The 25,863-nt window shown below is 47.7% G+C and overlaps 1 protein-coding gene across 1 annotated transcript in view; it reads right to left on the reverse strand.

Annotated features, from left to right (window-relative positions):
• The window catches only part of PEPD (peptidase D), a 766,251-nt gene that overhangs the window by 633,695 nt on the left and 106,693 nt on the right, over positions 1–25,863 (reverse strand). Inside the window, exon 3 of the mRNA XM_029608350.1 lies at positions 23,896–24,023. Within this exon, the coding sequence (XP_029464210.1) occupies positions 23,896–24,023 (128 nt within the window). The remainder of the gene's footprint in view (positions 1–23,895; positions 24,024–25,863) is intronic.

Consider the following 25,863-nt stretch of genomic DNA (forward strand, 5'->3'; position numbering starts at 1 on the left):
CGGCGACAGTTGTTTACTGTGGCAGTAGCGATGTTTCCCCTCGGCGCTCAGCTCAGTCATTCTCCAGCACCGAGGAAGATGCCATCCATGTCATGGATGGCATCGGTGGCGGACAGTCATGCCGGTGACGATGAATCCCACAGTGCTCGGCCCGTTCATTCTCCAGCGCCAAGGAAGATGCCCTCGCTGTCTCGGATGGCATCCATGCCTCCAGTGATCTTGACATCGTTTGTCACCCAAGGATTACATGGGGCTCTGGTTTAGAACCCAAAGTATGGAGCGTTTTGTTTAGTCGAGGGCATTGACTGAAGTATAGATGCTTCAGTAGTGTTGACGGTATCGATGGCGGCATTGAAGGCATGGGCAGAACACCGATGACATCGACTGCATCAATAGGGGCAGCGAGGGAATTGATGGAGGCACCGATGGAATCAATGTGAGAATCGATGGCATAGACGGCGGCCCTGGCGGCAATGGTCGTGGACGTCCCTATCCCTCTAACCCCAATGAACTCTGTGAAAGGTCACAGGATGGACACTCGTGGGCATCATGGGGTGGACCAAGGGTGAAAAAAAACATAGGGAGAAAAGAGGGGCCACAATTAGGTTGTCAACCTGGGGGGAACCTATAGTGATGTGACAGGAACCGATCAAAAAATCAGGGTATAGTACTCACAGAGCGTCGATGAAATATACACGAAGGGAGACCCATGTAGGGAAAAATTATTTGTGAAGTAAAACTTTTCCGTGAGGAAAAGTTGTGAGAAAAATTTCAGAGAGCTCCTGAACGTGAGGCAAACTGCATTGCGGAAAAAAAGAGACTGCAGGGATCATGGCATGCTGAGCATGCTCAGTGCACTCAGTGTGCCAGTGCCAGTCAAAGTTTCTAGAAACTTTGACAGAAAAGTTTTCCGTGATAAGGATCCGTCCAGTGACGTTACCCATATGTGAGGACTACCATCCTGCTTGTCCTGGGAGAAGGTCCATTACAACAGGGGGAAAAATCCCCAGGTGGTTGTGAATAAAAGCTCACAGCACCAGAATCCGAGCACTGATTCTAACTCCTCTTTAAGAACTATGGTCTACACCAGGGGTAATTCCAGAGATAACACGAGCAAGTGCTGCACTTAGCACAAATTATATAGAACACGACAAGTGCAGAAAATATTTTATAGTCCAATGGGTCAATTCCTCAGGCTGCGGCGGCTCTGCTCCTCTAAAGAAGATTTTTTGAATAAACTAAGGAGATGTCACAGCAGTTTAGGGAAAGGGGGTACCCAAGTAAAGTGGTGAGAAAAGCCTTTAGATGGGCTTCAAGTGTGAATCGGGAATTACTATTTATACCCCAAAATCAGTCTGTGAAAGTCATGACCAATTGTATCCTTCCGTTTTCTACTTTAAGTAGATCTGTAACAGATATAATTCGTAAACATTGGAATGCACTTTCCTTGAACAGGATCTTTCAACCCTAAGGTTCACCTATCGGAGGTGGAGGAATTTAAAGGATATGTTAACACATTCTGACTTTAATCATATAAATCCTGACCAATCTTTGGTTGGCCTTCATAATCCATGTGGACAATGTACAGTTTGTTCATACACTGACACTATGTCTAGCTTTAAACATCCCATGCAAGATAAAATTTACCATCTGAGAGGTTTGTCTGACTGCACTACGCAAGGTGCAGTATATGTAATTCAAATGTCCATGTCCTAGATTTTACATAGGGAAAACATCGCGGATGATAAAGACTAGACTCATAGAGCATCGGTCTAATATTAAACACTCTTGTGAAAACGCTCCCCTTGTGGAACATTGGACACAATTTGCACATACTTTATTGGATCTATTCTTTTTTGTTTTGGAGGTAGTAGATCGTCCAACTCAGGGTGGGGATTACTCAGAGTTTTTAATATGTAAGGAACAGAGGTGGATACATATTTTGGATACATTCTCACCTAAAGGACTTAATAAAGAACTGGAATGGCATTTGTTTACTTAGATTCTGAATGGCCTCTTAAGGCTGCACTTTGATTGGTTCCTATGTCTGTGATTTGATTGGTGCAACTGTTTCGCGCCTTTTTCAGTTGTGTTTAAAACCCCGGTACACCATTTTACTATGCGCTCCCTGTCAAATCTAATCTTGAAGTATACTGGTATGTCTGTATTCTTTAAAATTTCTATTATGGTTTTTGTCAGTCTGTTTGCCTATTTTACATAGTCCATGTTTCAATATGTTTATATACAGATTTGTTCTGAATCTTATGTCCCTCTCGACACAGCCTCGGCGAAACATGGGTCCGTGTCGGGGGACCTGATTTAACTTGAATTATTATAACAGTGGAGTTTCCGCTTGGATATGAATGATGGAGTGATGAAATAAAAACACATTGGAAGTTGTATGGACTATAAAATATTTTCTGCACTTGTGTTCTACACCAGGGGTAAACCATAAATACCAATGATGTCACTATACAATTCTTCATATTTTTATTTGCAAGCACATATTACAAACTAAAAAAACCCCACTCATCCCACTAAAAAATACAATGAAACAAGACCTGACTAGGACCCTAGTTTCAACGGTCAATCGCCGCCTTCATCAGGGGGAATTGCACAACTAAATGCAACTACAATTATTTAGACAGTTTACATTCATTAACAAATACACATTATGTTGTGATAATCTCTAATTAATCCAGATATTCATAAAGCTGCCAATAATCCTGGCAGCTTTATGAATTATACCACAATTATACCTTTATTCATTCCATAACAGCTAGACAATTAGCACTTCCAATTGGTAGGAGACCAATTTATCCACTACGCAAGTGTGAAAACACAGATTTAATACAGCTTAGCCGCCCAGTCCACCTTTGCAGAAGCAAACCATTCGCTTTCAATATATCTCGGAACTATCATGCAATGGCAATTAACTTTACTACTCTCTCTCTCTCTGCTTCAACATCAGATATCTTTTGCAGTTTACCTATCAATATCAGAGTGAAACAATTTTCTAACAGGTCCGCTCCACTCAAAAGGTTCAACAACGCCACACATGCGAACTAACTCTTCAACACCATGTGCATACGTACAGTTTTTGAACCTTTCGGGTGGAGCAAATAATAGTTCCAAGAAATACTGAAAGCGCATGGCCCTAGTCAGGTCTTGTTTCAGTGTATTAGTGGGATGGATGAGGGTTTTTTTTAGTTTGTAATATGTGCTTGCAAATAAAAATGTGAAGAACCATATAGTAGCATCATTGGAATTTATGATTTCAAGAGTATTGATGTCACAGTTACCTTCGTTTATGTATTACCGTAGTGGTTTCCTACACCAGGGATAACAAACTCTAGTCCTTGAAAGCCACCAACAGGCCAGGTTTTCAGGATATCCACAATGAATATGCATGAGATTGATTTGCATACAAAGTAGGCAGTGTATGCAAATCTATCTCAGGCATATGCATTTTGGATATCCTGGCCTGTTTGTGGTTCTTGAGGACTAGTTTGCCACCCCTGATCTAGACAGCTACTTTGATGAGCAATAGATGGCAACATTACAATAGACTTTTTCAAATTTTTTGAAGGACACTTAAAACAGAAAGGCTTTTCACACAATCTTATTAGGAAACAGACCCAGTTGACCCGGAAACCCAAAAGGAGGAGGAGGAGGAGGTTTCCAGGAAAAAAAATAAAAGCAAACAAAAAAAAAAAAAAAAAAAAGGCAGGGGAAAGTTCATTCAGAAAAAAAAAAAAAAAAAAAAATTAACAATTCATTAAACCACTTCTATACCAAATCTTTAAGTACAGTACAAAACAATGCAAACAATGTTGAGATTACTTACCTGATAATCTCCTTTTCCTTAGTGTAGACAGATGGACTCAGAACAAGTGGGTATAGTGTGCTCGTGCTAGCAGTTGGAGACGGATCTGACGTCAGCACGGGTACATATACCCCCACAGGAAGTGAAGCAATTCAGTAATCTTCCTTGCAAAAGCTGTTATGGATATATGTGTACTGACGATCAATGAATTAGTGAAACAGGATTCCCCTGACCGATTGATAGTAGCTGAAGACCGCCAGCGCTTCCAACCGGAAGGCGTCGACACCTGGTAGAGTGGACGCTCTTATGTAAGAAAATGACATGGCTTACCTTGAATCGGTGAAACCCATGTACACCGGGCAGCCGGGCGGGATGCTGAGTCCATCTGTCTACACTAAGGAAAAGGAGATTATCAGGTAAGTAATCTCAACATTTCCTGGCGTGTAGCCAGATGGACTCAGAACAAGTGGGATGTACAAAAGCTTTACTCCCGGACTGGGCGGGAGGCTGCCTGAGGACCGCGTAGGACTGCCCTCGCAAATGCTGTGTCCTCCCAGGCCTGGACATCCAGACGGTAAAATCTGGAAAAGGTATGGAGGGGAGGACCATGTCGCCGCCTTACATATCTCCGCGGGCGACAGCATCCTAGATTCTGCCCAAGAGGCCGCCTGCGCTCTGGTGGAATGAGCCTTGACCTGCAGAGGTGGTGACTTCCCGGCCTCTACATAGGCCGCTCTGATAACTTCTTTGATCCAGCGGGCTATGGTGGGCCGAGAGGCCGCTTCCCCTTGCTTCTTCCCGCTGTGAAGGACGAACAGATGGTCCGTCTTTCGTACTGCTTCTGTCTTTTCCAGGTATCTGGGCAGCAATCTGCCGATGTCGAGATGGCGTAGCAAACGCCCTTCTTCTGATTTCTTCAAACCCGCCGTGGTTGGCAAAGATATGTTTTGGTTGAGGTGAAATTGTGAGACTACTTTAGGTAAGAAAGAGGGAACCGTGCGAAGATTGATAGCCTCTGGAGTGATTCTGAGAAAGGGATCACGGCAGGACAGCGCTTGTAGCTCGGAGCTGCGGCGTGCGGAACACGCTGCCAGCAAGAACACCATCTTCAAAGTTAGCGAACGGAGAGACAGGCCCCAAAAGGGGTCTGAAGGTGGATCCCGCGAGAAAATCCAAAACTATGTTGAGGTTCCACAGGGGCACTGGCCACTTCAATGGTGGACGAATGTGCTTGACTCCTTTCAGGAAGCGGGAAACATCTGGGTGCGTGGCAATGGCCTTGCCATCCCTCCTGTGACCGTAGCAAGACAGCGCAGCCACTTGAACCTTGATGGAGCGACCCTTCTGAAGTCCATCCTGCAGGAAATCCAGAACAATAGGGATTGTGGTCGCATGTGGATTGGTGCCATGAGTGTCACACCAGGCTTCAAATACTCTCCAGATCCTTATGTAGGTGAAGGATGTGGAAAACTTGCGAGCTCGGAGGAGTGTATCTATCACCGGCTCTGAGTAACCTCTTTTCTTCAGTCTAGCCCTCTCAAGGGCCAGACCGTAAGAGAGAATTGAGCCGGATCCTCGTGGAGGATGGGACCTTGACGTAGCAGGTCCCTGAGAGGAGGCAGGGGAAGAGGCTCCCCTGTCAGTAGTCTTCTCTTGTCCGCGTACCAGAGTCTTCTTGGCCAGTCTGGTGCCACTAGAAGAACTAGGCCTGTGTGCCTCTGAATCTTGTGTATAAGGGCGCCCAGCAGGGGCCACGGAGGAAAGGCGTATAGCAGGGTACCTGGAGGCCATGGCTGAACCAGGGCGTCGATCCCGTGAGAGAACAGATCTCGCTTGCGGCTGAAGTATCTAGGTACTTGAGCATTGGACCTGTCCGCTAGTAAGTCCATGTCCGGAGTCCCCCACTGATCCACAATCATCTGGAAGGCTGTGGGGGACAGCTGCCATTCTCCCGGACTTAGGCTTTCCCTGCTGAGGAAGTCTGCCGCGGTGTTGTCCCTTCCGGCAATGTGGATGGCGGAGATGTCCTGGAGATTCGCCTCTGCCCAAGCCATCAGCGGGGCTATCTCTAGGGACACCTGTTGGCTTCTGGTTCCGCCCTGTCGGTTGATGTATGCCACACCTTGGTGGCGTTGTCGGACATCACTCTGACTGCTCTGTTCCTCAGTCTGTGAGCAAATCGCAGGCAGGCTAACCTGACTGCCTGTGCCTCTAGGCGGTTGATGTTCCACCCCGACTCTTCTCTGTTCCACCGCCCTTGGGCGGTGACCTCTTCGCAGTGTGCTCCCCATCCGCTCAGGCTGGCATCTGTGGTGAGCAGGGTCCACGTGGGGGAGGACATCTTCGACCCCCTGCTCGTGTGGTTGGACTGCAACCACCACCGTAGCTGGGTCCGCAGCCTGGCTGGTAGAGGTAGATGCACGGAGTAATTCCGGAAGCGTGGGCTCCATCGAGAGAGGAGGGAGCATTGCAGTGGTCTCATATGGGCCCGCGCCCAGGGTACCACTTCCAGGGTGGATGTCATGAGACCGAGAACCTGCAGATAGTCCCAAGCTATGGGCCGGCTGGTTCCCATCAAGGACCGTAGCCGCGTCTGGAGTTTTAACCTTCTCTTGGTGGTGAGGCTGACTGTCTGCCTGGGTGTCGAACTCGACTCCCAGGTATTCCAGTGATTGGGAAGGCTGTAGGCAGCTCTTGTTTAGGTTGACTACCCATCCCAGGCTTTCCAGCAGGGAGATCACTCTGTTGGTTGCCCAATGGCTCTCCTCTCGGGATTTCGCCCTGATCAGCCAATCGTCTACGTAGGGATGGACAAGGATTCCTTCCCATTTGAGCGCCGCTGCTACTGCTACGATCACCTTGGTGAAGGTCCGCGGCGCCGTGGCTAACCCGAAGGGCAAAGCCCGGAATTGGAAGTGTTGTCCCAGAACCTTGAAGCGTAGGTAGCGCTGATGATCCCGATGGATCGGGATCAACCGCCTAGAGGCACAGGCAGTCAGGTTAGCCTGCCTGCGATTTGCTCACAGACTGAGGAACAGAGCAGTCAGAGTGATGGAGTGATTCCACTCCCCATATGCATGACTTTGCACTTCTTGGCATTGAATCTCAGCTGCCATATCTTCGACCACTCTTCCAGTTTCCTTAGATCCCGTCTCATTCTCTCCACTCCTTCCGGCGTGTCCACTCTGTTGCAGATCTTAGTGTCTTTTCGCGGATGACACTAAGATCTGCAACAGAGTGGACACGCCGGAAGGAGTGGAGAGAATGAGACTGGATCTAAGGAAACTGGAAGAGTGGTCGAAGATATGGCAGCTGAGATTCAATGCCAAGAAGTGCAAAGTCATGCATATGGGGAGTGGAAACCCAAATGAACTGTATTCGATGGGGGGGGGGGGAAAGGCTGATGTGCACGGAGCAGGAGAGGGACCTTGGGGTGATAGTGTCTAATGATATGAAGTCTGCGAAACAATGCGACAAGGCTATAGCAAAAGCCAGAAGAATGCTGGGCTGCATAGAGAGAGGAATATAAAGTAAGAAAAGGGAAGTGATTATTCCCTTGTACAGGTCCTTGGTGAGGCCTCACCTGGAGTACTGTGTTCAGTTCTGGAGACCGTATCTACAAAAAGACAAAGACAAGATGGAAGCGGTACAGAGAAGGGCGACCAGGAAGGTGGAGGATCTTCATCGGATGACGTACGAGGAGAGATTGAAGAATCTAAATATGTACACCCTGGAGAAAAGGAGGAGCAGAGGCGATATGATACAGACTTTCAGATACTTGAAAGGTTTTAATGATCCAAAGACAACGACAAACCTTTTCCGTAGGAAAAAAAATCAGCAGAACCAGGGGTCACGATTTGAAGCTCCAGGGAGGAAGATTCAGAACCAATGTTAGGAAGTATTTCTTCACGGAGAGGGTGGTGGATGCCTGGAATGCCCTTCCGGAGGATGTGGTGAAGACCAGAACTGTGAAGGACTTCAAAGGGGCGTGGGATAAACACTGTGGATCCATAAAGTCAAGAGGCCGCCAATGAAGAGTGGGTGACTCGCCAGAATGATGGCTACTGCCTGGAGACAATACCCTTATTCAATAAACGTACACATGCTTACTGTGACTCCAACATCGTTCTAGCTTCAACAGCAAGAGGAAATGTGGAATAAAGGATCTGCACTCACAAAGGGGGCAGTAGCTGGCTTGTTACGGCGGTTACTACCCTGAACCAAATAAGCCTGTTACTTCAATTTCTATGCATATACAGCATAGTTCTCTGCTTCAACGGCAGGGGAGAAAAAAAAACTGATACTACACACATCCAGCAGAGCTCTCTGCTTCAACGGCAGAGGAGAAGAAAAAAGGGTTCGCACTCACAAAGCAGGGAGTAGCTGGCTTGTTACGGCGGTTACTACCCCAAACCAAATGTGCCTGATACTTCACTTTCGATGCATATCCAGCATGGCTCTCTGCTTCAACAGCATGGGAGAAGAATAAACTGATACTTCAAGCATATCCAGCATAGCTCCCTGCTTCAACGGCAGGGGAGAAGAAAAACAACCAATAAGGGCTGTATAACATAGTCTGAGTAAAACAAATAAGCATGGGTGTAGCTTGCTTATTGCGGCGGTTACTACCCCTACTACCCCTAACTTATCAAGCTAGATATTTCACTTGGATGCAGCTCCATCACTGCTTTCTACATTAATGGTGGGGGTGGAAGGGAAATAGAACCAAGAGCTAAGAGAAACAGATAAGTATGAGAGAAAAAAGTGTGTGAAGCTTGCTGGGCAGACTGGATGGGCCGTTTGGTCTTCTTCTGCCGTCATTTCTATGTTTCTATGTTTCTATATGCAGGTAGGCTTCTGACAAGTCTAAGGCCGTGAGGAATTCCCCTGGCTGTACTGCGGTCTTGACTGAGCGCAGAGTTTCCATGCGAAACCTCGGGACCCTTAAGTATCACTTGACTGACTTGAGGTCCAATACGGGCCGGAAAGTGCCCTCTTTCTTGGGTACCATGAAATAAATGGAATAGTGCCCAGAATCCATTTCCCATGCAGGTACTGGGATTATGGCTTTCAAGGACAGGAGCCTCGCCAGGGTAGCTTCCAATGCTGCCTTCTTGTGGATTGGACACGGAGATTCCACAAACCTGTCCGGAGGGATGTGATGGAAGTCCAGATAATACCCCTCTCGGATGATGGTGAGGACCCACTGGTCAGACGTAATCTCGACCCATCTGGGGTAGAAGAGGGTTAACCTGCCCCCTATGGCTTCGTCCCCCGGATGGATCGGCTGATTCTCATTGTGGGGTGTGGCCGGGACCCGAACCCGAGCCAGCTCCCTTCTTGTGCTGCTTGGTCCGAAAGGACTGGTTCCTGGCCTGAAGACGAGGTGCCTGGTAGCGACTCCTATAGGGAGTGAAGCGTTGGGAGCTTCTACCTCTGGAGGGCCTCGGAAAGGCAGGCTGGTTCCTCTTGGATCTGTCTTCCGGCAGTCGAGGTACTGGAGAGGCGCCCCATGTGCTGGCTAGTTTATCTAGGTCGCTGCCAAACAGAAGAGACCCCTTGAACGGCATTCTAGTGAGACGTGTCTTAGAAGGGGCGTCGGCTGACCAGTTTCGTATCCAGAGCTGCCTCCTGGCTGCTACTGAGGATGAGACCCCCTTGGCTGTCGTACGGACTAGGTCGGAGGCGGCATCCGTAAGGAACGAGAGAGCTGACTCCATGTCAGCTGCCGGAGCATTGTTCCTGACCTGTGACAAACAGGAACGCGTTACCACTGTGCAGCAGGTTGCGATTCGCAAAGACAGAGCTGCTACCTCAAAGGTGTGTTTCAGGATGGCGTCCAGGTGTCGGTCATGAGCCTCCTTGAGGGCCGCCCCCCCCCTCCACTGGAATGGTAGTGCGCTTGACCACAGCACTAACCAAGGCGTCCACCTTAGGGCACGCCAGCATATCCTTGATTGCCGGATCCAGGGGGTGCATGCCGGACAGGGCCCGACCCCCTTTGAATGAGGCCTCTGGCGCATTCCGCTCCAAATCGATCAGCTGTTGCGCCGCTTGCAGGAAGGGGAAATGGCAGGCTGTGGGACGAAGACCCTTCAAGCAGGGGGTTCTGCGTGGATGCCTCCATGGTACTGGGGCCTGGAGGCACTGAGAAACCAGGTCGGAGAGATCTTCCTTGGGAAAGAACCGCCTCATAGTTCGGTATGGCTCTATCCCCGGGGGAAGTTCCCCCTCCTCAGGGGGTTCGGACTCGTCCTCCGAGACATCAGGGTTCGCATGAGCCGGACTCCCCGAAGGTGGGTGCTCGCGATGAGGGCGAGAAGGTCCAGGGGCAGGGTCAGCCGGAGCGACAGCAGGGCCTGGACGGGAAGCTGACTGCATCTGTACAAAGGCATGGATCCCCTTAAATAAATCCACCCAGGAAATGGAAGCGGTCTGTAGCCGTCGGGGTACCAGGTCCCCTGGGATTCCTGGTTGTTCGAGACGGCCCGCTAGATCCGGGGTGGCCCCTGGGGAACTGTCGGTAAACCTCGGTTGAGACTGGTCCTGGCCCGAGGCTCCCACGGCCTCCTCACATTGGGCACAAAGGGAGTCTGGCTCCTCGCTCTGTGTGGCTCTAAGCTGGCACGCTGAGCAGAGGCTGAGAGCTTTCACGCCGGAATCGGGAGGTGCCGCCTCTGGAGACGCCAGGACGTTTAAATGTTCCATCGCGTCTTGCGAATGCAGAGCGCCGGCGCTTATGCTGCCGATAATATGCGCTCAATAATATGCGCTCAACAATAATATGCGGTCAGCAATATGCGGTCAGCAATATACAATATGCGCTCTATAATATGCGGTCAGCAATATGCGCTCAATAATATACAATATGCGCTCAATAATATGCCATCAGCAATTTGCGCTCAATAATATACAATATGAACATACGCTTAGCAATATATATGCTGCGTTGTGCGCCCATCAACAGGCGCCTATCATGGGCGCTCAATACCTGAACAAGGCAGACAAAATGGCGACCTCCACGGCGTGCCACATGCAGGCAACGCCGCCGATCCTCGTACCTCGGAGACCAAAAAGTAAGAGATGTACGCCTCACCTGATCCTCGGCGCTTCCCGGCTGTAACCCGGGCGGTCTCCGGCTGCGGGGGGAGAGGGGAAATACCTTCACCGCCGCGCTTGAGGAAATGCACCCGCTGCCTCTAAGCCACCAGACTCGTCTTGCTCGGGGCTAAGTCCACGCCGGGACCGTGGCGCCTCTCAGCCAGGCCCGAGCCCTTCTCGCTCGGGTGCTAGATCCCTGCCGCGATTCGGCCACCAGACCGAGGCGTAGACCTCCGAGGGATCGCGGAAATCACCCCGGGAAACTCAACTGGGGGAGGGACCCGAGGGTATCACCGCAGGAGTGCGGGGCTCGTCTTCTGAGAAATTTGGAAAGTAGAAAGTAGATTTGGAAAACACGCTCAACGAGCGTGTAGGCGCACCAAACTGCTTTGGAGACGGAAATTACTGAGTTGCTTCACTTCCTGTGGGGGTATATGTACCCGTGCTGACGTCAGATCCGTCTCCAACTGCTAGCACGAGCACACTATACCCACTTGTTCTGATTCCATCTGGCTACACACCAGGAAAACATAAGCTATAGTGATTGACAGAAGATCTTTTAAAAATAAGAAAAAAGAGTTTTCAAAGTCGTATATTAAATATCAAAATCTCCATGGATAAAATGGAAAATGGTGCCCAATCGATTCAGGAATGTGGCTATGGGAAACAGGCCATAATTACGGTATGCTTGGTAAAAAAAAAAAAAAGGATTGATGTTTACAGGCAAGGGAAAATGTGAAAATCTGTCTTGAATAATGAGGTGTGAGACCAAAAAGTAGCTGATGGGGACAAATTGGTTTCCTTTGGGATTTCTTCTGATATCATGGCGTTAAAATAGCTGGATTTGGATAATTCCAGGTGTGGAAAGAAGAGCAAGTTTGCTCACCGTAAACGGTGTTTTCTGTAGATAGATGAATTAGCCATGCTGTCTGGGATGTCCTCCGTGCCACTAGGTGGCGAAGCTCTCAAAGCTGAAAAATGATCTTTGACAGTGAGGCGCGCCTGCTTGCATGATCCCGCACTGCCTCAATCCTCAGTCTGTATCAAAGCAAGACGAGATGCAAAGTGAAAAACTGTCTGGGGAGGTGGGAGGGTCAGCATAGCTAATTCATCTGCTATCTACAGAAAACACCATTTACGGTGAGCAAACTTGCTCTTTTCCCGAGATAAGCAGCATGAATTAGTATTTCAATGAATGTGCAATCCGCAACGCACAAGTCCCTGTTCTTTTCATTCATGGGTTCGCGAAACGCATGGCGATCCCCCACGAATAAAACATATCATATTAGTTTCATTCTTTTGGTTCACAGTGATTTCTTAGCGGCTGTTTGAAACAGGAGAAGGCCATGTGGGAGTACCCATAAGAAAAATCAGCCCTTTCCTGCAAGTCAAATGACCTCACAGCCCTGTCAGAGTGGGTCAGACTGGTTGGCAAGGAGATGAGAATGCAACGTATCAGAGCTAAGCATTTTTCTAATGCAGCCAACTCAGTGCTCTGTGACACTGTACTATTTATACCTTAAGCACGCGGTGTGCCACGCTCTTTCTTTGCGGGGGCTGTCCAGGGAGGTGGCTAACTCAGAGCTAGTCTGAGTGTCTCAAATCTGTATTCAATTGCTAGCTACTTTGATAGAATTTTCCATTGAAAAGATATTTGTTCGTTTTTGCTGCTGTACCAGCCAGGCTTTTTTTTTTTTTTACTGCACTTTCTTTTTTTTTATTCAACTCAGACTGTCTCTCTGTCTCTCTCACTGAGACAAGCTGCCAGCAATGGCATTTTGTTGTTGATCTTAGCCCCCTGGGGTAGGTTGGTGCAGGCACAGGCAGGGTTTGGGTGGTGTGGGTGGGAGATAGTGTGAGTTCGTATTTTCAAACAAGAAGCAGCATCACTAGGAATTGTGCTTGCTCAGGCTTCCAGTCAAGTCTTTTCTCTGCTGTTTCATTTTTTTGTGCACACAGAGCAGTCTCAGTTGTAGTATACATCAAGGCACTGCACTGCATCTGTGGGCAGTTTTGTAGACTCACATATATTGGGACAGCAGTGCTCTCTTAAGTCAAATCCCCAGTAGGCCTCTTTTGTAGTTACAAGTTTGGTGCGTACACATACAGCGGTCTCAGTTGCAGTGTACATCAAGGCACTGCACCGTGCATCTGTGGGCAGTTTTCCAGACTCATATATATTGGGACAGAGGTGTTCATTCACCAATAAAGAAATAATTCTTTTAACTGAAATCCCTAGTAGGCAGTGACATTAAATCCATGATATCAGGGAAACGTAGACGTGGTCGAGTGATTGGGACTGGCAGAGGAGGCACTTCAAAAGGCAGTGCCAGTCCCCCATTAAAGTTAAAAAGGGAGCTGTTCCAATCTAAAATCTCTGGAGGGGCAGGCAGTTCCATCCGGAAAAGCAGAGTTGCTTACCTGTAACAAGTGTTCTCACAGGACAGCAGGATCTTAGTCCTCACGTGTGGGTGACATCATCTGATGGAGCCAATCACGGAATACTTTAGTCAAAGTTTCTAGAACTTTGACTAGCACCTACTAGGCATTGCCTGGACTTGTTGCAGAAGCAGATGCAAGAGAGATTACGACCTTTCACAAAAGACCTCAGATACATGCTCGCCACAGGCCGTGATCCCCGTGTGAAAGGGAAACTTGCCCTACAGTACGATTATCTCCTATTGGTGAAGGACCTACTGTTAGTAGAAGTCCGTGAACAGGAGCGCCATAGGCAGAGACAGATTAGGCATGAAGCAGAGGAGGAAACAGCGGGCACTTCAGAGATTAGTGCAAGCCCAAGCAGGAGCAGCACTCTGTCAGTGACAGCTAGTATTTCCTCCTCCACTTCAGTACACCAAAATCATGTTGTCCCTAAAAAAAGCATCTTTTCTGGAATGGGCTACACCGAAAGCAGCTGGCAAGAAGGACTCTCAGCCCACCCAAGCAAAGGAGACACCAACACAAATGTCAGTGACATGGTATCTCCATTGTTCCATTGCATCTCATTAAGTTCTGTGTTCTGATTTGTTCCATTGTATTTCGTTAATTTCTTTCTCCTTAAGTTCGCTGTAATTTCATTATGTTCAATGTAAACCAATATGATGTACCCACGAATATCGGTATAAAAAAAGTTATTAAATAAAAATAAATAAATAAAAAGAGCCCATAGAGGACATGAAGACAGATCCGCTAGCCTATTGGGCACACAAGTCCATTGACTGGCACACCTAGCCAAAGTGGCTCAGCGATATCTGTCATGTCCACCAACCAGTGTGCCCAGTGAACATGTATTTTCAATGACAGGGGATATCATGAGCCCTCATCGCTCAAGGCTGGCAACAGAGTTGATGGAAATGCTAGTGTTTTTGAAAATAAACATGCTTTGCTTGGGTTTCCAGATTTTCCCTGTGAATGGCAAGATGAATAAAAGCAATTGAAAGCCGCCTTGCAGCAGCTCCAACTGCCTCCTATGCTCCAAATAATATCAGCACATGTACCTGACCTCAAACGCTGTGCCAGTCTGTCCACTTCCAGGCCGTACGTCCCTACAAGGGCCTGCTCTGAAACGCTGTTCCAGTCTGTCCACTGTCCAGGCCGTACGTCCCTACAAAGGCCTGATCTGAAATGCTGCGCCTGTCCAAACAGGCCGTACGTCCCTACAGGGCCTGACCTGAAACGCTGTGCCTGTCCGTCCACTGTCCAGGCCGTATGTCCTTACAAGGGCTTGACCTCAAATGCTGTGCCTGTCCGTCCAGGCCTTACGTCCCTACAAGGGCCTGACCTGAAATGCTGTGCCAGTTTGTCCACTGTCCAGGCCGTACGTCCCTACAAGGGCCTGACCTCAAATGCTGTGCCTGTCCGTCCAGGCCTTACATCCCCACAAAGGCTTACATAAAAACATAGAAATGACGGCAGAAGAAGACCAAATGGCCCATCCAGTCTGCCCAGCAAGCTTTCGTACTTATTTTTCTCATACTTATCTGTTACTCTGACCGATGAGGTCAGGGCCTTTATTGGTAACTTTTTGATTCTTATTTCCTTCCACCCCCGCCATTGACGTAGAGAGCAGTGCTGGAGCTGCATCAATGTGAAGCATCAAGCCTAAATGGTTAGGGGTAGTAACTGCCGCAATAAGCAGGCTGCTCCCATGCCTATTTGTTCACCCAGCCTATGCAATTTAGTCCTTGTTGGTTGTTGTCTGAATATAAATCCTCTTTTCTTCATTCCCTCCTGCCGTTGACGCACTGAGCTGCACGGTATATGTATTCAAAGTGAAGTATCAGGCTTGATTGGTTCAGGGTAGTAACCGCCGCAACAAGCAAGTTACTCCCACACTTATTTGTTTTTCCAGCCTGTGCAATTTAGTCCTTGACCTCAAACGCTGTGCCTGTCCGTCCAGGCCTTACATCCCTACAAGGGCCTGACCTGAAATGCTGTGCCTGTCTGTCCAGCTTGGAGCTTGCATATTTCATATGCTCAATAGTTTTCATGACCTTCATAATATGGGCCATTTTCCCTAAATCTTTTTTAGGTGCCAACATTAATGTTTCTAGTACTATAGAAAACTGGTGGTAGTTGTACTCTAGTTCATCCTCTGTGTTCCCATAGTTTACAGAGGCACTGTAGGGTACAAAGTCAACATAGGTTGATATTGTAGATTTGGTCTTGAGTAGCATTTTTCTTATTTTTGAGAGCTCTTCAAGTTCCTTTGTCATCAGCTGAAGTTCATAAGTACAGTTAATGGCTTCTGGGTATTCACTAGATGCCAACAGAACCACCACACTTTCGGGGCCAACCCATTCCAGGGAGCCCTTTCCTGCGCAAAGAAAAGGGAACTCTCCCCGGGTGTAGCCAGCCTCTCTCTTAGCACCCTCTGACCCATGTTGAAATGGCTGTTCACATGGAAACCTCCTCCACCTTCAAAATTCTCGTTTGTATATCTGCTACGTCCACCAGATTTTAAAAGACCAGCGAGAGCTCACTAGATGCCAATGGAACCACCCCTCTCTAGGGGCGAACCCATTCTAGGGAGCTCTTTCCTGCGCAAAGGAAAGGGAACTCTCCCCGGGGCCAGCATGTCTTGCCCCTATCAAAACCACAGGGACCTGACTACCTCCACTCTGCCAGCCTGTCTTGCCCCTATCAACTTTCTGCCACTCTGCCTTGCTGCCATACACCAGATGACTCACTCTACTCTTTGTGGTGTTCTTGCCACTATAATGGTTCCTCAGTGTGTTGGTGCTAGCTAATCTTTCTGCTGCTTTGTCCCTTTATCGGCACCTTGTGGTTTTTTTCTGACACTCTTTCTGCTTGCTATGTTCCCCCTTCATTGTGCTGTAGGATGTGGATGCCACTTGTCTTGCCACTTTGCCTGTCGTGCTGCCTTCGAGGGTTCATGCAATTGTTATCAGTGCTCTCTTTTGAAGCTGTGGTGTGTTTTTTACACTCTCGCTGCTGCTTTGCACCTCTGTTAAAGCACTCTTGCCACTCCTGTTATCCCTTTGCCCCTTTACAGTGCCTTAGGCTATTCATGCCACTTTGATGCCACTTTGCCAGTCTAAGTACCTTGGAGCTCTTTTTTCATTCTGATGATTGCTCCGCAGAAGTTTCATCAGAATTGATAAGAAAACCCCAATTCTGCAGCCAAAAATAGGCTACAAATACTTCCCCCATTGACTTTAATGGGGAAACAAAAAATGAATAAAACTAATCAACTAATTGTTTTTTCTCCCTATGAAACTAATGCAATGAATTTGGGTCCCGGCGAAACAAATAGCGAATCAAAACGAATTTTCTCCTTCTGCACATCCCTATGAATTAGCCATGCTATCTGGGAATCCCCAGCTAATGTTTTGAGCGCATATAGCCCATATCATGTGTCCATGATGCAATGTGGAAAATGCGCTCAAAGATTAGACCATAGGCAGACAGTTTTATGATGCTGCTGTCGTTGTGGTCCAGATATGTGCCACTCGAGAATTGTGTTTGTCCTGTGTGTGTCATCCGCAGCCTGCCTGTTAAAGCAGTAGCAGTAGGTTAGCATATATAGCGAGGACCCTGAGGTTGTGTTACAAGTACCAGGATAGGTCCTTCATGGAGATGATCTAGTGAAGTAAGTACAGTATGGACATGGTGCGTGTTATAGGCTATTCACATGGCCTCTGAATGCTGCTGATAGCAAAGAAGAATGCAGTTCGAGATCCAAGTGAAGAGTATGTACTTGAAGATAGGGGGTCTCGAGCATTCGGGGTAAAGGAGATGTAGAGCTATGGGGGCTCTGCAGTCAGAAGGATTGTGACGTTGTGAAAAAGCGAATGTTCGGTTACAAACCAGCGTATGGAGGGTAAGCTTGCCCTGGTAGGCTCGAGGTTTTGGGAAAAACCGGGAGGGCGATGAATTGGTTGATATAGAAGCTGAAAGGCATCTATGTGAGGAAGGCGGGCTGCGTACGTAGCACAACCATGTCATGGTGCAAATTTGACAGGGAGGTTAGCCTAACAGGGGTTGCAGCTTGTTGATGTGCCTGGTGGAGGTGGAGGCGATCGAAAAGGCAGCTTTCCAGTGAGGCAATATGGGTGAGAAGTGTGTAGCAGTCCTTATGATGGGAGCATGAATGTGCTCCGGCACCTTGTTTATATCCCATAGAATTATAAGCTTTCGGGCCAATATCAGAAACGTAAAACCCCCGACATGAACCTGGAAGTGAGTGGGTGCAGAAAGTGGATTTAGACACAGAGAATGGCAAGAATTATGGCACTGAGGTATGCCTGAACTGAAGCTGGTTAGAGAGCTCTGGTCAAGGAGATGGAGGAAGACTGGAGACTGTCTGGTGGACAGGTGAGCGGGTTTGCGCAGATAGCAAAGCACCCAAAAGTGCATCGTGTTTTGGGGGGGGTTTTTGGTAGTTTATGCGAAGGAGAGTGTGTTCTGCAAAGAGACCAGAAGAATTCCAAGCTTAGGGGACAAAACCCTGACTTGGGATGTGAGCTGTGCAATTTCAAGATGGGTGAAATGGTGGAGCAATTACCACTTGGGCGAGAAGGCATTGGGTGTTTTCCAAAGGGATCGGCTGGTCAACAATAACTAAATTAGGGCGGCGTACCACACCTGCTTGGTCTGACACTAGAGCATTGAAAATTAGGTTCACACTATCTGCGATGTAGCTTTGGATTGTACTGGGAAAGCCGGTAATGGAAGTAGACTTCCTTCAGTCTACAAGGAATGTGACCTGTGATAGATTGCAGGCAGAGTCAGCACAATAGGTCAAGTATATTGTTCTGCTCAGATGCGAAGAGGTGGAAGATGGGAAAAAAAACACCTAGTGCGTGTTTCCATTCCTTGGTTTTTGTTTTGTGTTTTTTTTTGTTGGTTTTTTTTTTAAGTTGACACCACCTGAAAAATACCCAGCCGAGGGTATGAGAAAGGTGAAAAGTTGTATGCCTAGAAGTTACTAACTCCAGGTAGAAAATAGGAACACAGGGAGATGGATCTGTGTCCTACTCATTCGAGCAGCAGTAGGAATCCTCGAATGAGCAGTACTCATTCGAGGATTCCTACTGCTGCTCTGCAGGGAATCTGGGACCTGACTGTCCCTTTTTTGGTGAAGCAGAATGGAAAATCGTGATTGTTTGGGCGGAGCACAAGGAAGAGTCTGCGAAGGGTCTGCCCGAATGTCTGAAGAGTGGGTCGGGAACCCGAAGTTCCCAGCAGGTGACGTGTCACACCCATTATAAGTAGCTACAGTCTTTGAATTATAAGTGGGTGAAATAGGGGACTGCAGTAGCATTTCATATGGGATGGGACTGCAGTAGCATATCATATGGGATGGGGCAAGTCTGTAGGTAACGCCAATGTGGCCAGCCATCACTCAAAATCTGCGGCTGCTGGGAGGGAGTGAGCCAGTAGCATAGGGAAGATGAAGAACTGACTCTATTGGGTCCAGTGTGAATGGCACATGTGGTCACATATGAGGTACGAGACAGATTGAGGATGCTCTGTGACCGAGAATGGTGAGGATTCGTCTGGCTAAGGTCCTGGCTGGTCATTTGTAGTGCGATCAATACGCATTGCCAAGGCCTGTGCTCGGGCTTCAGAAGGAAGGCTCTGTTCTGAATGAGCGAAAAATGGAGCCCCGATGAACTGCAAGGCCTGTATAGGTAGCAGATGGGATTCTGTGATGGCAAGTAGTGTGGATCAGGCAAGAAGAAGTTTATGGGGAGATTGATCACAGGGTGGATTGGTTAGCGACCACCTGCAGGTAGTCCTCCAGATAGGAAATATATCTGGATCCCATGTCGACAAAAAGGTGCGCCAGTACCACCATGGAGCCCTTGGTGACAAAAACTTGTGGTGCAGAGAATCCATTCCTATTTGGGTATCTTCTGAGAGAACGAAGGTTTGGGTTGGACGGAGGCTATCGTACTCTTTGTCAAGGGGGTAGTAAGCTCCGGTGAAGGTGGGGGGGGGGGCTACTACTGTGGGAGGAGATGGTTGATTTCCTGTAGCAGAAGCCTTTAGCGCGGACTATGGTGGGCCAGGTGCGGTAAGAAAAGAAGCTGAGAGAGAGTGTACCACCATATAACGTCTCGAGTAAAGGTCGATTGACCTGTGCCCCAGGATAGAATGAAGCGGGAGAGCCTGTTTCCTACTAAAGGTGGTGGGAACATGGAGCCTTAGAAAACTTTGATGGCTCATGGAGGCTGGCAGGGGGTTCGAGAACACCACCGCATCCCCTGCGAATGTGAAAGTTGAAGTCAGTAAATCTAATATGATTGGTAAAGATGACAGATAGAAAGCCATCAGGAAATATGATTTTTATGAATCATCCACGGACAGAGACATGACCTTTACTTTCCATTTCCATAGGTGAGAAAGGTTGGTTGTTCACTGCATGTAATTTTCCAGAGGGAGAGGCAATTTGCCCTTAGTAATTTCTGAGTGTGGATTGAACCTTGGGTCCATTGCTCTGACCGTTATTTACTACTTCACAACAGAACTTCGATTGTTTTCACCAGTTTGTCACCAATAAGAATATTGGGAAGACAAGGATGGTTCGCCATTTAATATTACAGCTGTGCTTGTCTGAAAGGAAGGTCAGCGACCAGCAGTCATGGTGTTGGCGGTGGATTTCTCAGAAATGTCTAAATCTTCATATAATTGAGGAAGTTATCATGAAGCTTCTTCTATGTCATGTAGTGTTCAAAGCCAAGTGTCCTGGGTCAGAGGCTTCAGAGACTGGAGACATGCGTGGAAGACTGCACCACACAAACCATGTGGTTTTCCATTGTCATATACAGTATTGTGTATTGGAGCGCCTTTCCATCGAAAGGATCGAGACATGCGAATCATTTTTTTACTCTTTCGAAGAATAGAAAGACTAGGGGGCACTCCATGAAGCTAGCATGTGGCACATTTAAAACTAATCGGAGAAAGTTCATTTTCATTCAACGCACAATTAAACTCTGGAATTTATTGCCAGAGGATGTGGTTAGTGCAGTTAGTGTAGCTGTGTTTAAAAAAGGATTGGATAAGTTCTTGGACAAGAAGTCCATTACCTGCTATTAATTAAGTTGACTTAGATAATAACCACCGCTATTACTAGCAACAGTAACATGGAATAGACTTAGTTTTTGGGTACTTGCCAGGTTCTTATGGCCTGGATTGGCCACTGTTGGAAACAAGATGCTGGGCTTGATGGACCCTTGGTCTGACCCAGTATGGCATGTTCTTATATACTCTCCTTGCCGGGGGTACTGGATGAATGTTAGATCTTTGTACGTTCTTGACCTCCTCTCTTTTTTTTTCTGAGATCTACTTGATAGGAAGCCGGCCGTCCTCAGGAGGGGGATGCCTAGGGCCTGGTCTGCACAGTAGGCAATGCCAGGGTGTCGGGAATATTTTCAGAGGATTCCAAACATCTGCTTTGTGGGTTACGAATCTGACAAATCCCTACATCGAGGTTGTGTCCCTCTACTCTCAGGAAGTCAATGAGACGAATCTGCTGAAGGAGAGACCAGTCACACAGTAATTCAGAGGGGTGTGAGGAGTACCCCGTAGAAAAACAAGCCCACGGTAGGAGTGGCCGGAGAAGACTCCTGCATGGGAAGATGGCGGAGGGGAGCCAGCAGTTGTAGAAGGCTACCAGATGGCAACCGCAGGGCGACAAAGCCCTGTCGGGTGGTTGTTGAAGTTGGTGCTCTATAAACGTTATAAACTGCAAGAGCCCTGGTAGATTGAGACATCATGAGGGATCCTGCCTGCTGAAGGCAGTAACGTGGTTGAGCTGTAGCGCCCATTGGGTGTACTGATGCCAGCAGAATGTCGCCATGTGGTCCTCTGGGGACGGGATGTGTCCTGAAGGCCATGCATGCTTTTCATGGAAGGGTCCTGTAGCCCTAAACCCCGTTGGTGACTGAAGAAGGACCTTTTTTTTTTTTTCTTGCTGACCAACACACTGGAAGAAAGGCCTGTGGAGTGCCTATGCCCCGATCAATGATCCTTGGGTGGTTAGAGGCATCGCATGTGATGTGTCAGCACTGGCACTGAGCTGCTCAGTGGTCTGATGGCATACGCATTGGCATTGCAGTGCCGACTGTTCAATGCTGGTGAGTTTCCGCGTCGGTGCGCCGTCAATTGGTTGGGCAGTCGGCGGATGCGGCAGTGTGTTGGAACACAAGTGGATGCGTCTGTGTAGCTGCGAGTGCATCCGCGAGCCTGCGGACGCATCGGTGCCTCGACCCGCCCGCACACGCGCTTCAGAGAACGCCAGCGCACACGCTTCAGAAAACGTCAGCGTACATGTCGGTGCCTCAGCACGCCCACGCACGCGCTTCAGAGCGCGCCGGCGCACGCGTCAATGCCTTGGTGCGCCGGCATACACATCATTGCCTTGGCATGCCAGCGGATGTGTTGGGGCTTCGGCACGCCGGCAGACGCATCAGTAAGTCGACTGATGTGTCGGTGTGCCGTCCAATGCGTCGATGTGCTGATGATGTGTTCGCACTTAGTCGAGCCGATGCATTGGTGCCCGACTTGACACCGTCGACGCAACTTCCGATGACGTGAGCCATTGCCCCCCCCCACCCCCCCCGGAGCTCTCCTCTGCGCCGGCCCGGGCGAACTGGGAGATCCACCGAGGAGGCTCGACATGAAGGTCCCATAGTGGCTGGGAAGGGGGGGGGGGTTTCTCAGAGAAAATCTATTCACTTCTCCTAAGGGCAGTCAGTGGTTCTATCCTGTTCCTGAAGAATATGTTCTGTTTTCTTCTTTATTTCTTCCTGCTCTTTTTCTTATTTTCTTTCTTTCTGACAGAAAAACATTGAGGAGCGAGAGAGAGAGAGAGCTCCGCGTACACTAGTCACATGGAAAAAAACGGACTGAGGAGATTTGAGGCAGAGTTGGATCATGCAAACAGGTGCGCCTCACTGTCAAAGATCAGTTTGCAGCTTTGAGAGCTCCGCCACCTAGTGGCACGGAGAACGTCCCAGACAGTATTGCTAATTCATGCTGCTTATCTATGGGAAAAAAGGTTGAATAGCAGACTCCTCTTACAGGTCTTCTGACTGCAATTCATGGGGGTCAAATGTTTGTTCTAGGTAATTTTACAGTTCAGTTTGTTCTGGCAGGATTCAACTACAGCAATTACAAAAGGTTTAGTGTATCTTGGCTGCTGATACTGGCATGGTGATCTATAGATCAACTGTGGTGGAAATATCCTCTCAAAAAATTGATCTTTTGCTCATACTGCATATGAAAAATTCTCATGACTTCATTAAGAATGAACAAACACAAAAAGGAACAGAACATTAGATCCACATGTTCTAAAATGACAATTCTGAGTGATTGCACATGTTGAAGTTAGGACCTGGGTAAGTCTGAGTATTCTGCTGTAAGATTCTGTTGCATGGCACCAACATGTATTGGCTACCAGCCCCATTGCTTTCTGCTATAGAAAGGAAAAAAATAAAAAACAAAACTCAGAGGCTGGTGGCACCTTATAGACTAATCATTTTTATTAGTATTATGAGCAGGGTTGTACAACACTTGCACAAAAACCTATACAAGCCAGTGTAGAACTTGTCAGAACAAGAAATAACAACAAGTAACAAGCGATGGACGGAAAGCATATAAAGTACATTACATTACATTAAGTTTCTCAAGGTGGAGCTAGTACTCACATATGCTAAAAACCAATGTATCACCATTTTGTATTACTGAAGTAAAACCCCCCTCTCATTTTCTTCCTTCCCCAAAGTAGCTCAGAACCCCTCCTCCCTCCCCCACCCCTCCCTTCTGTACTGAATTTGAGTAGTTCCTATATGTTTCATATAGTTAACAAATAAACCCATGAACAATGTATAATTATCAAATATATAGTTTTCAATGTATACTTTTATAACACTGCTTCGTCATACTTCATACAACTTGAGGCACCTCCGCCCTATCCCAACCGTTACTGTGATGGTAGATGCAGGCTGGAATTCAGGAAGAGATTTGAGATACTGGACTCAAGGGCACACCTGAATATATTACATGCTTAGGTGTTTCCCTTTTATTTATTTTGTCTATCATCAGTTGATATTTTTCTTCAGAGCACAGTAATATACAAAGGAGCTCCTTGTACACCATATTATGCTATGTATAGTAAAGCTTTAATTCAGCACAGATGGATGGATACTTTTGGGCAGGCAGAGGGGGTCTCTCTTCTGGAGGCACAACCAATCTAGCTGCCCCCTATGACCTATGATAGAACCGCCAGGAAAAGGGAAGAGTATTGCATTCACACCTCACCAAAGTTCCACATCACAATATCAGAGGGTACATCACTTTTTAATGAACTGATTTTGGTAGATGAATAGTGCTGTATTTCAGCATTAAACTGCCATACGGGGTGGGGAAGAGGAATATCATAATGCTGGATATGGCACAAGTGCAAAGAATAGAATTCTGCAGGAGAATAAATATCTTACTTTCCCATCCAGATTGCGTAGCTCTCTGGGAGTTCAGGAACAAAAAGAATGGATTTTCCCGTATCCACTACAACTGCTCCAAAGCAGTCTGCTTCAGTCACGCCAAAAGTCCAATGGAAAAAAGATTCCTACATAAAAGAACAAGCATAAGAGATGATGCTGACTCATTCTAAAAATGTGAGTTCCTCATTTTTCCAGCTTTACATAATAAATGTCAGAAAAAGACCAAATTGGCCCATCTAGTCTGCCCAGTTGAGATACTCCCACTTTGGGTAAATGAGCATACAGCACAGAAATGCAACCCAAAACCAGTTCCGTTACCCCCAGGTCTTTTACCTGATTTACCTCTCTGCTTTCAGCCGGGCGAATCGAGGCTTCGGCGCCGCCCCGATCAGGGACCAAAGCCCCACCGACCAACGCAGCCTACAACGATCGCCCTGCTCGCTGCTGACCACGTGAGCCCCCCCAACGGCCTTACCCGGCGCACAGCCTCCAATCGGAAGCCAGAAGTCACAAGTCTGAACTGACGCACAAGGGAGGTAAAAAGCCCTTTAAATCCAGGCTCTCTCCTCCAGCGCCGCGCACTGGGCGTTGCATGCACGAAGGAGCGCGACTAAGGGGGCCTGCCCCTTAGTTTGCCCCTTTGTTCTGCCCCAGTAAATGCTCTGTTAACCTAATAGCTATGGTAATGGCTACTACATCCCTCCTTCTCTCAACTTTAAAGCTATCTTGAGTTTACTATACCCTTTCTTTCCCATCCCCTCTCTGCACCCCGCTCGGCACCCGAGCATTTCCCACACTCCTCAAGCTCTGGTGCACCCCTTCCAACCTCCCTCATTGGCCTACCTTAAGGATCTTATCTCCCTTCACCCACTCTTCCACACGCTTCTATCCCACCCTCTGCCAACACCCCCTCCCCCTTCATTTGAAAGCAGTTTCATCACCTATCCTTCCACGCCTAACTCAACACCCTCTCATCAATTTCACACAGTCTCTTTAACACCTCCTCTCCTATTAACATGCATCAATACTGAATAACCATTCCCAAACAATAAATATAGACACTCCATCCCCACCCCACCCCCCCACGGCAACACTCACACCTTAAACCCATCCTACCTACCATGATCTCCCCCCCACTGTCCCAGATAATCGGCCTCACTGCTATCACGCTTATCCTTCTCAATGCACAATCATTAAGCAAGAAAACTCCCATCCTCCACGACCTACTCATCGACGAGGACCGAGACATCTGCGCAATAACTGAAACTTGGCTTAAGGAAACTGACACCGTCCTCCTTAATCAACTCCCCAACAAAGCATACATCTTCTTTATCCCCAGGCCTAAAAAGAAAGGAGGTGGTATCTTACTATCCATAAAAAAAGAACTTAACTTGATACTTCAACCTATCGCCCCGCCGCCTAAAATCGAAATAGACCTTTTCAAATCCCCCGCCCTGCAAATTTGCCTAATATATGCCCCCCGTGGAACCCTTGATAGCAATCCTTCAGCTCTCATTCAATACATTGCTAAAAACATCTCCATTGATTCACCAGCAATCATCCTAGGCGACTTCAACTTACATGTTGACAGTTTTCCTCTAACTTCCTCATGCGACTTAATCCTTGATTTATTAAATGCTCTAGGCTTCAAACAGTACATACATAAACCTCCCAACCCACAAAGCGGGCCATACCCTTGATCTTCTTTTCACCGATTCCCAGATACAGACTGACCCGCCATTCTGCACTCCCATCCCTTGATCTGACCATCACCTTATTAGAGCCTCCTGCTCTATAAAGAAACCCCCCCTGCCTACCTAACACAAACAAGACTATACACTACAGGAAAAACTGTAGTAGAGATGACCTCATCTCAGCGATATCTAATAAATTAAACAACCTAGATCTTTCAAACGCCGACACTGCGCTAGCATCTTGGCATGACATTACTAACACAATTTCCAA

This window comes from Rhinatrema bivittatum, chromosome 7 (assembly GCF_901001135.1).
Source record: "Rhinatrema bivittatum chromosome 7, aRhiBiv1.1, whole genome shotgun sequence".
Classification (NCBI taxonomy): domain Eukaryota; kingdom Metazoa; phylum Chordata; class Amphibia; order Gymnophiona; family Rhinatrematidae; genus Rhinatrema; species Rhinatrema bivittatum.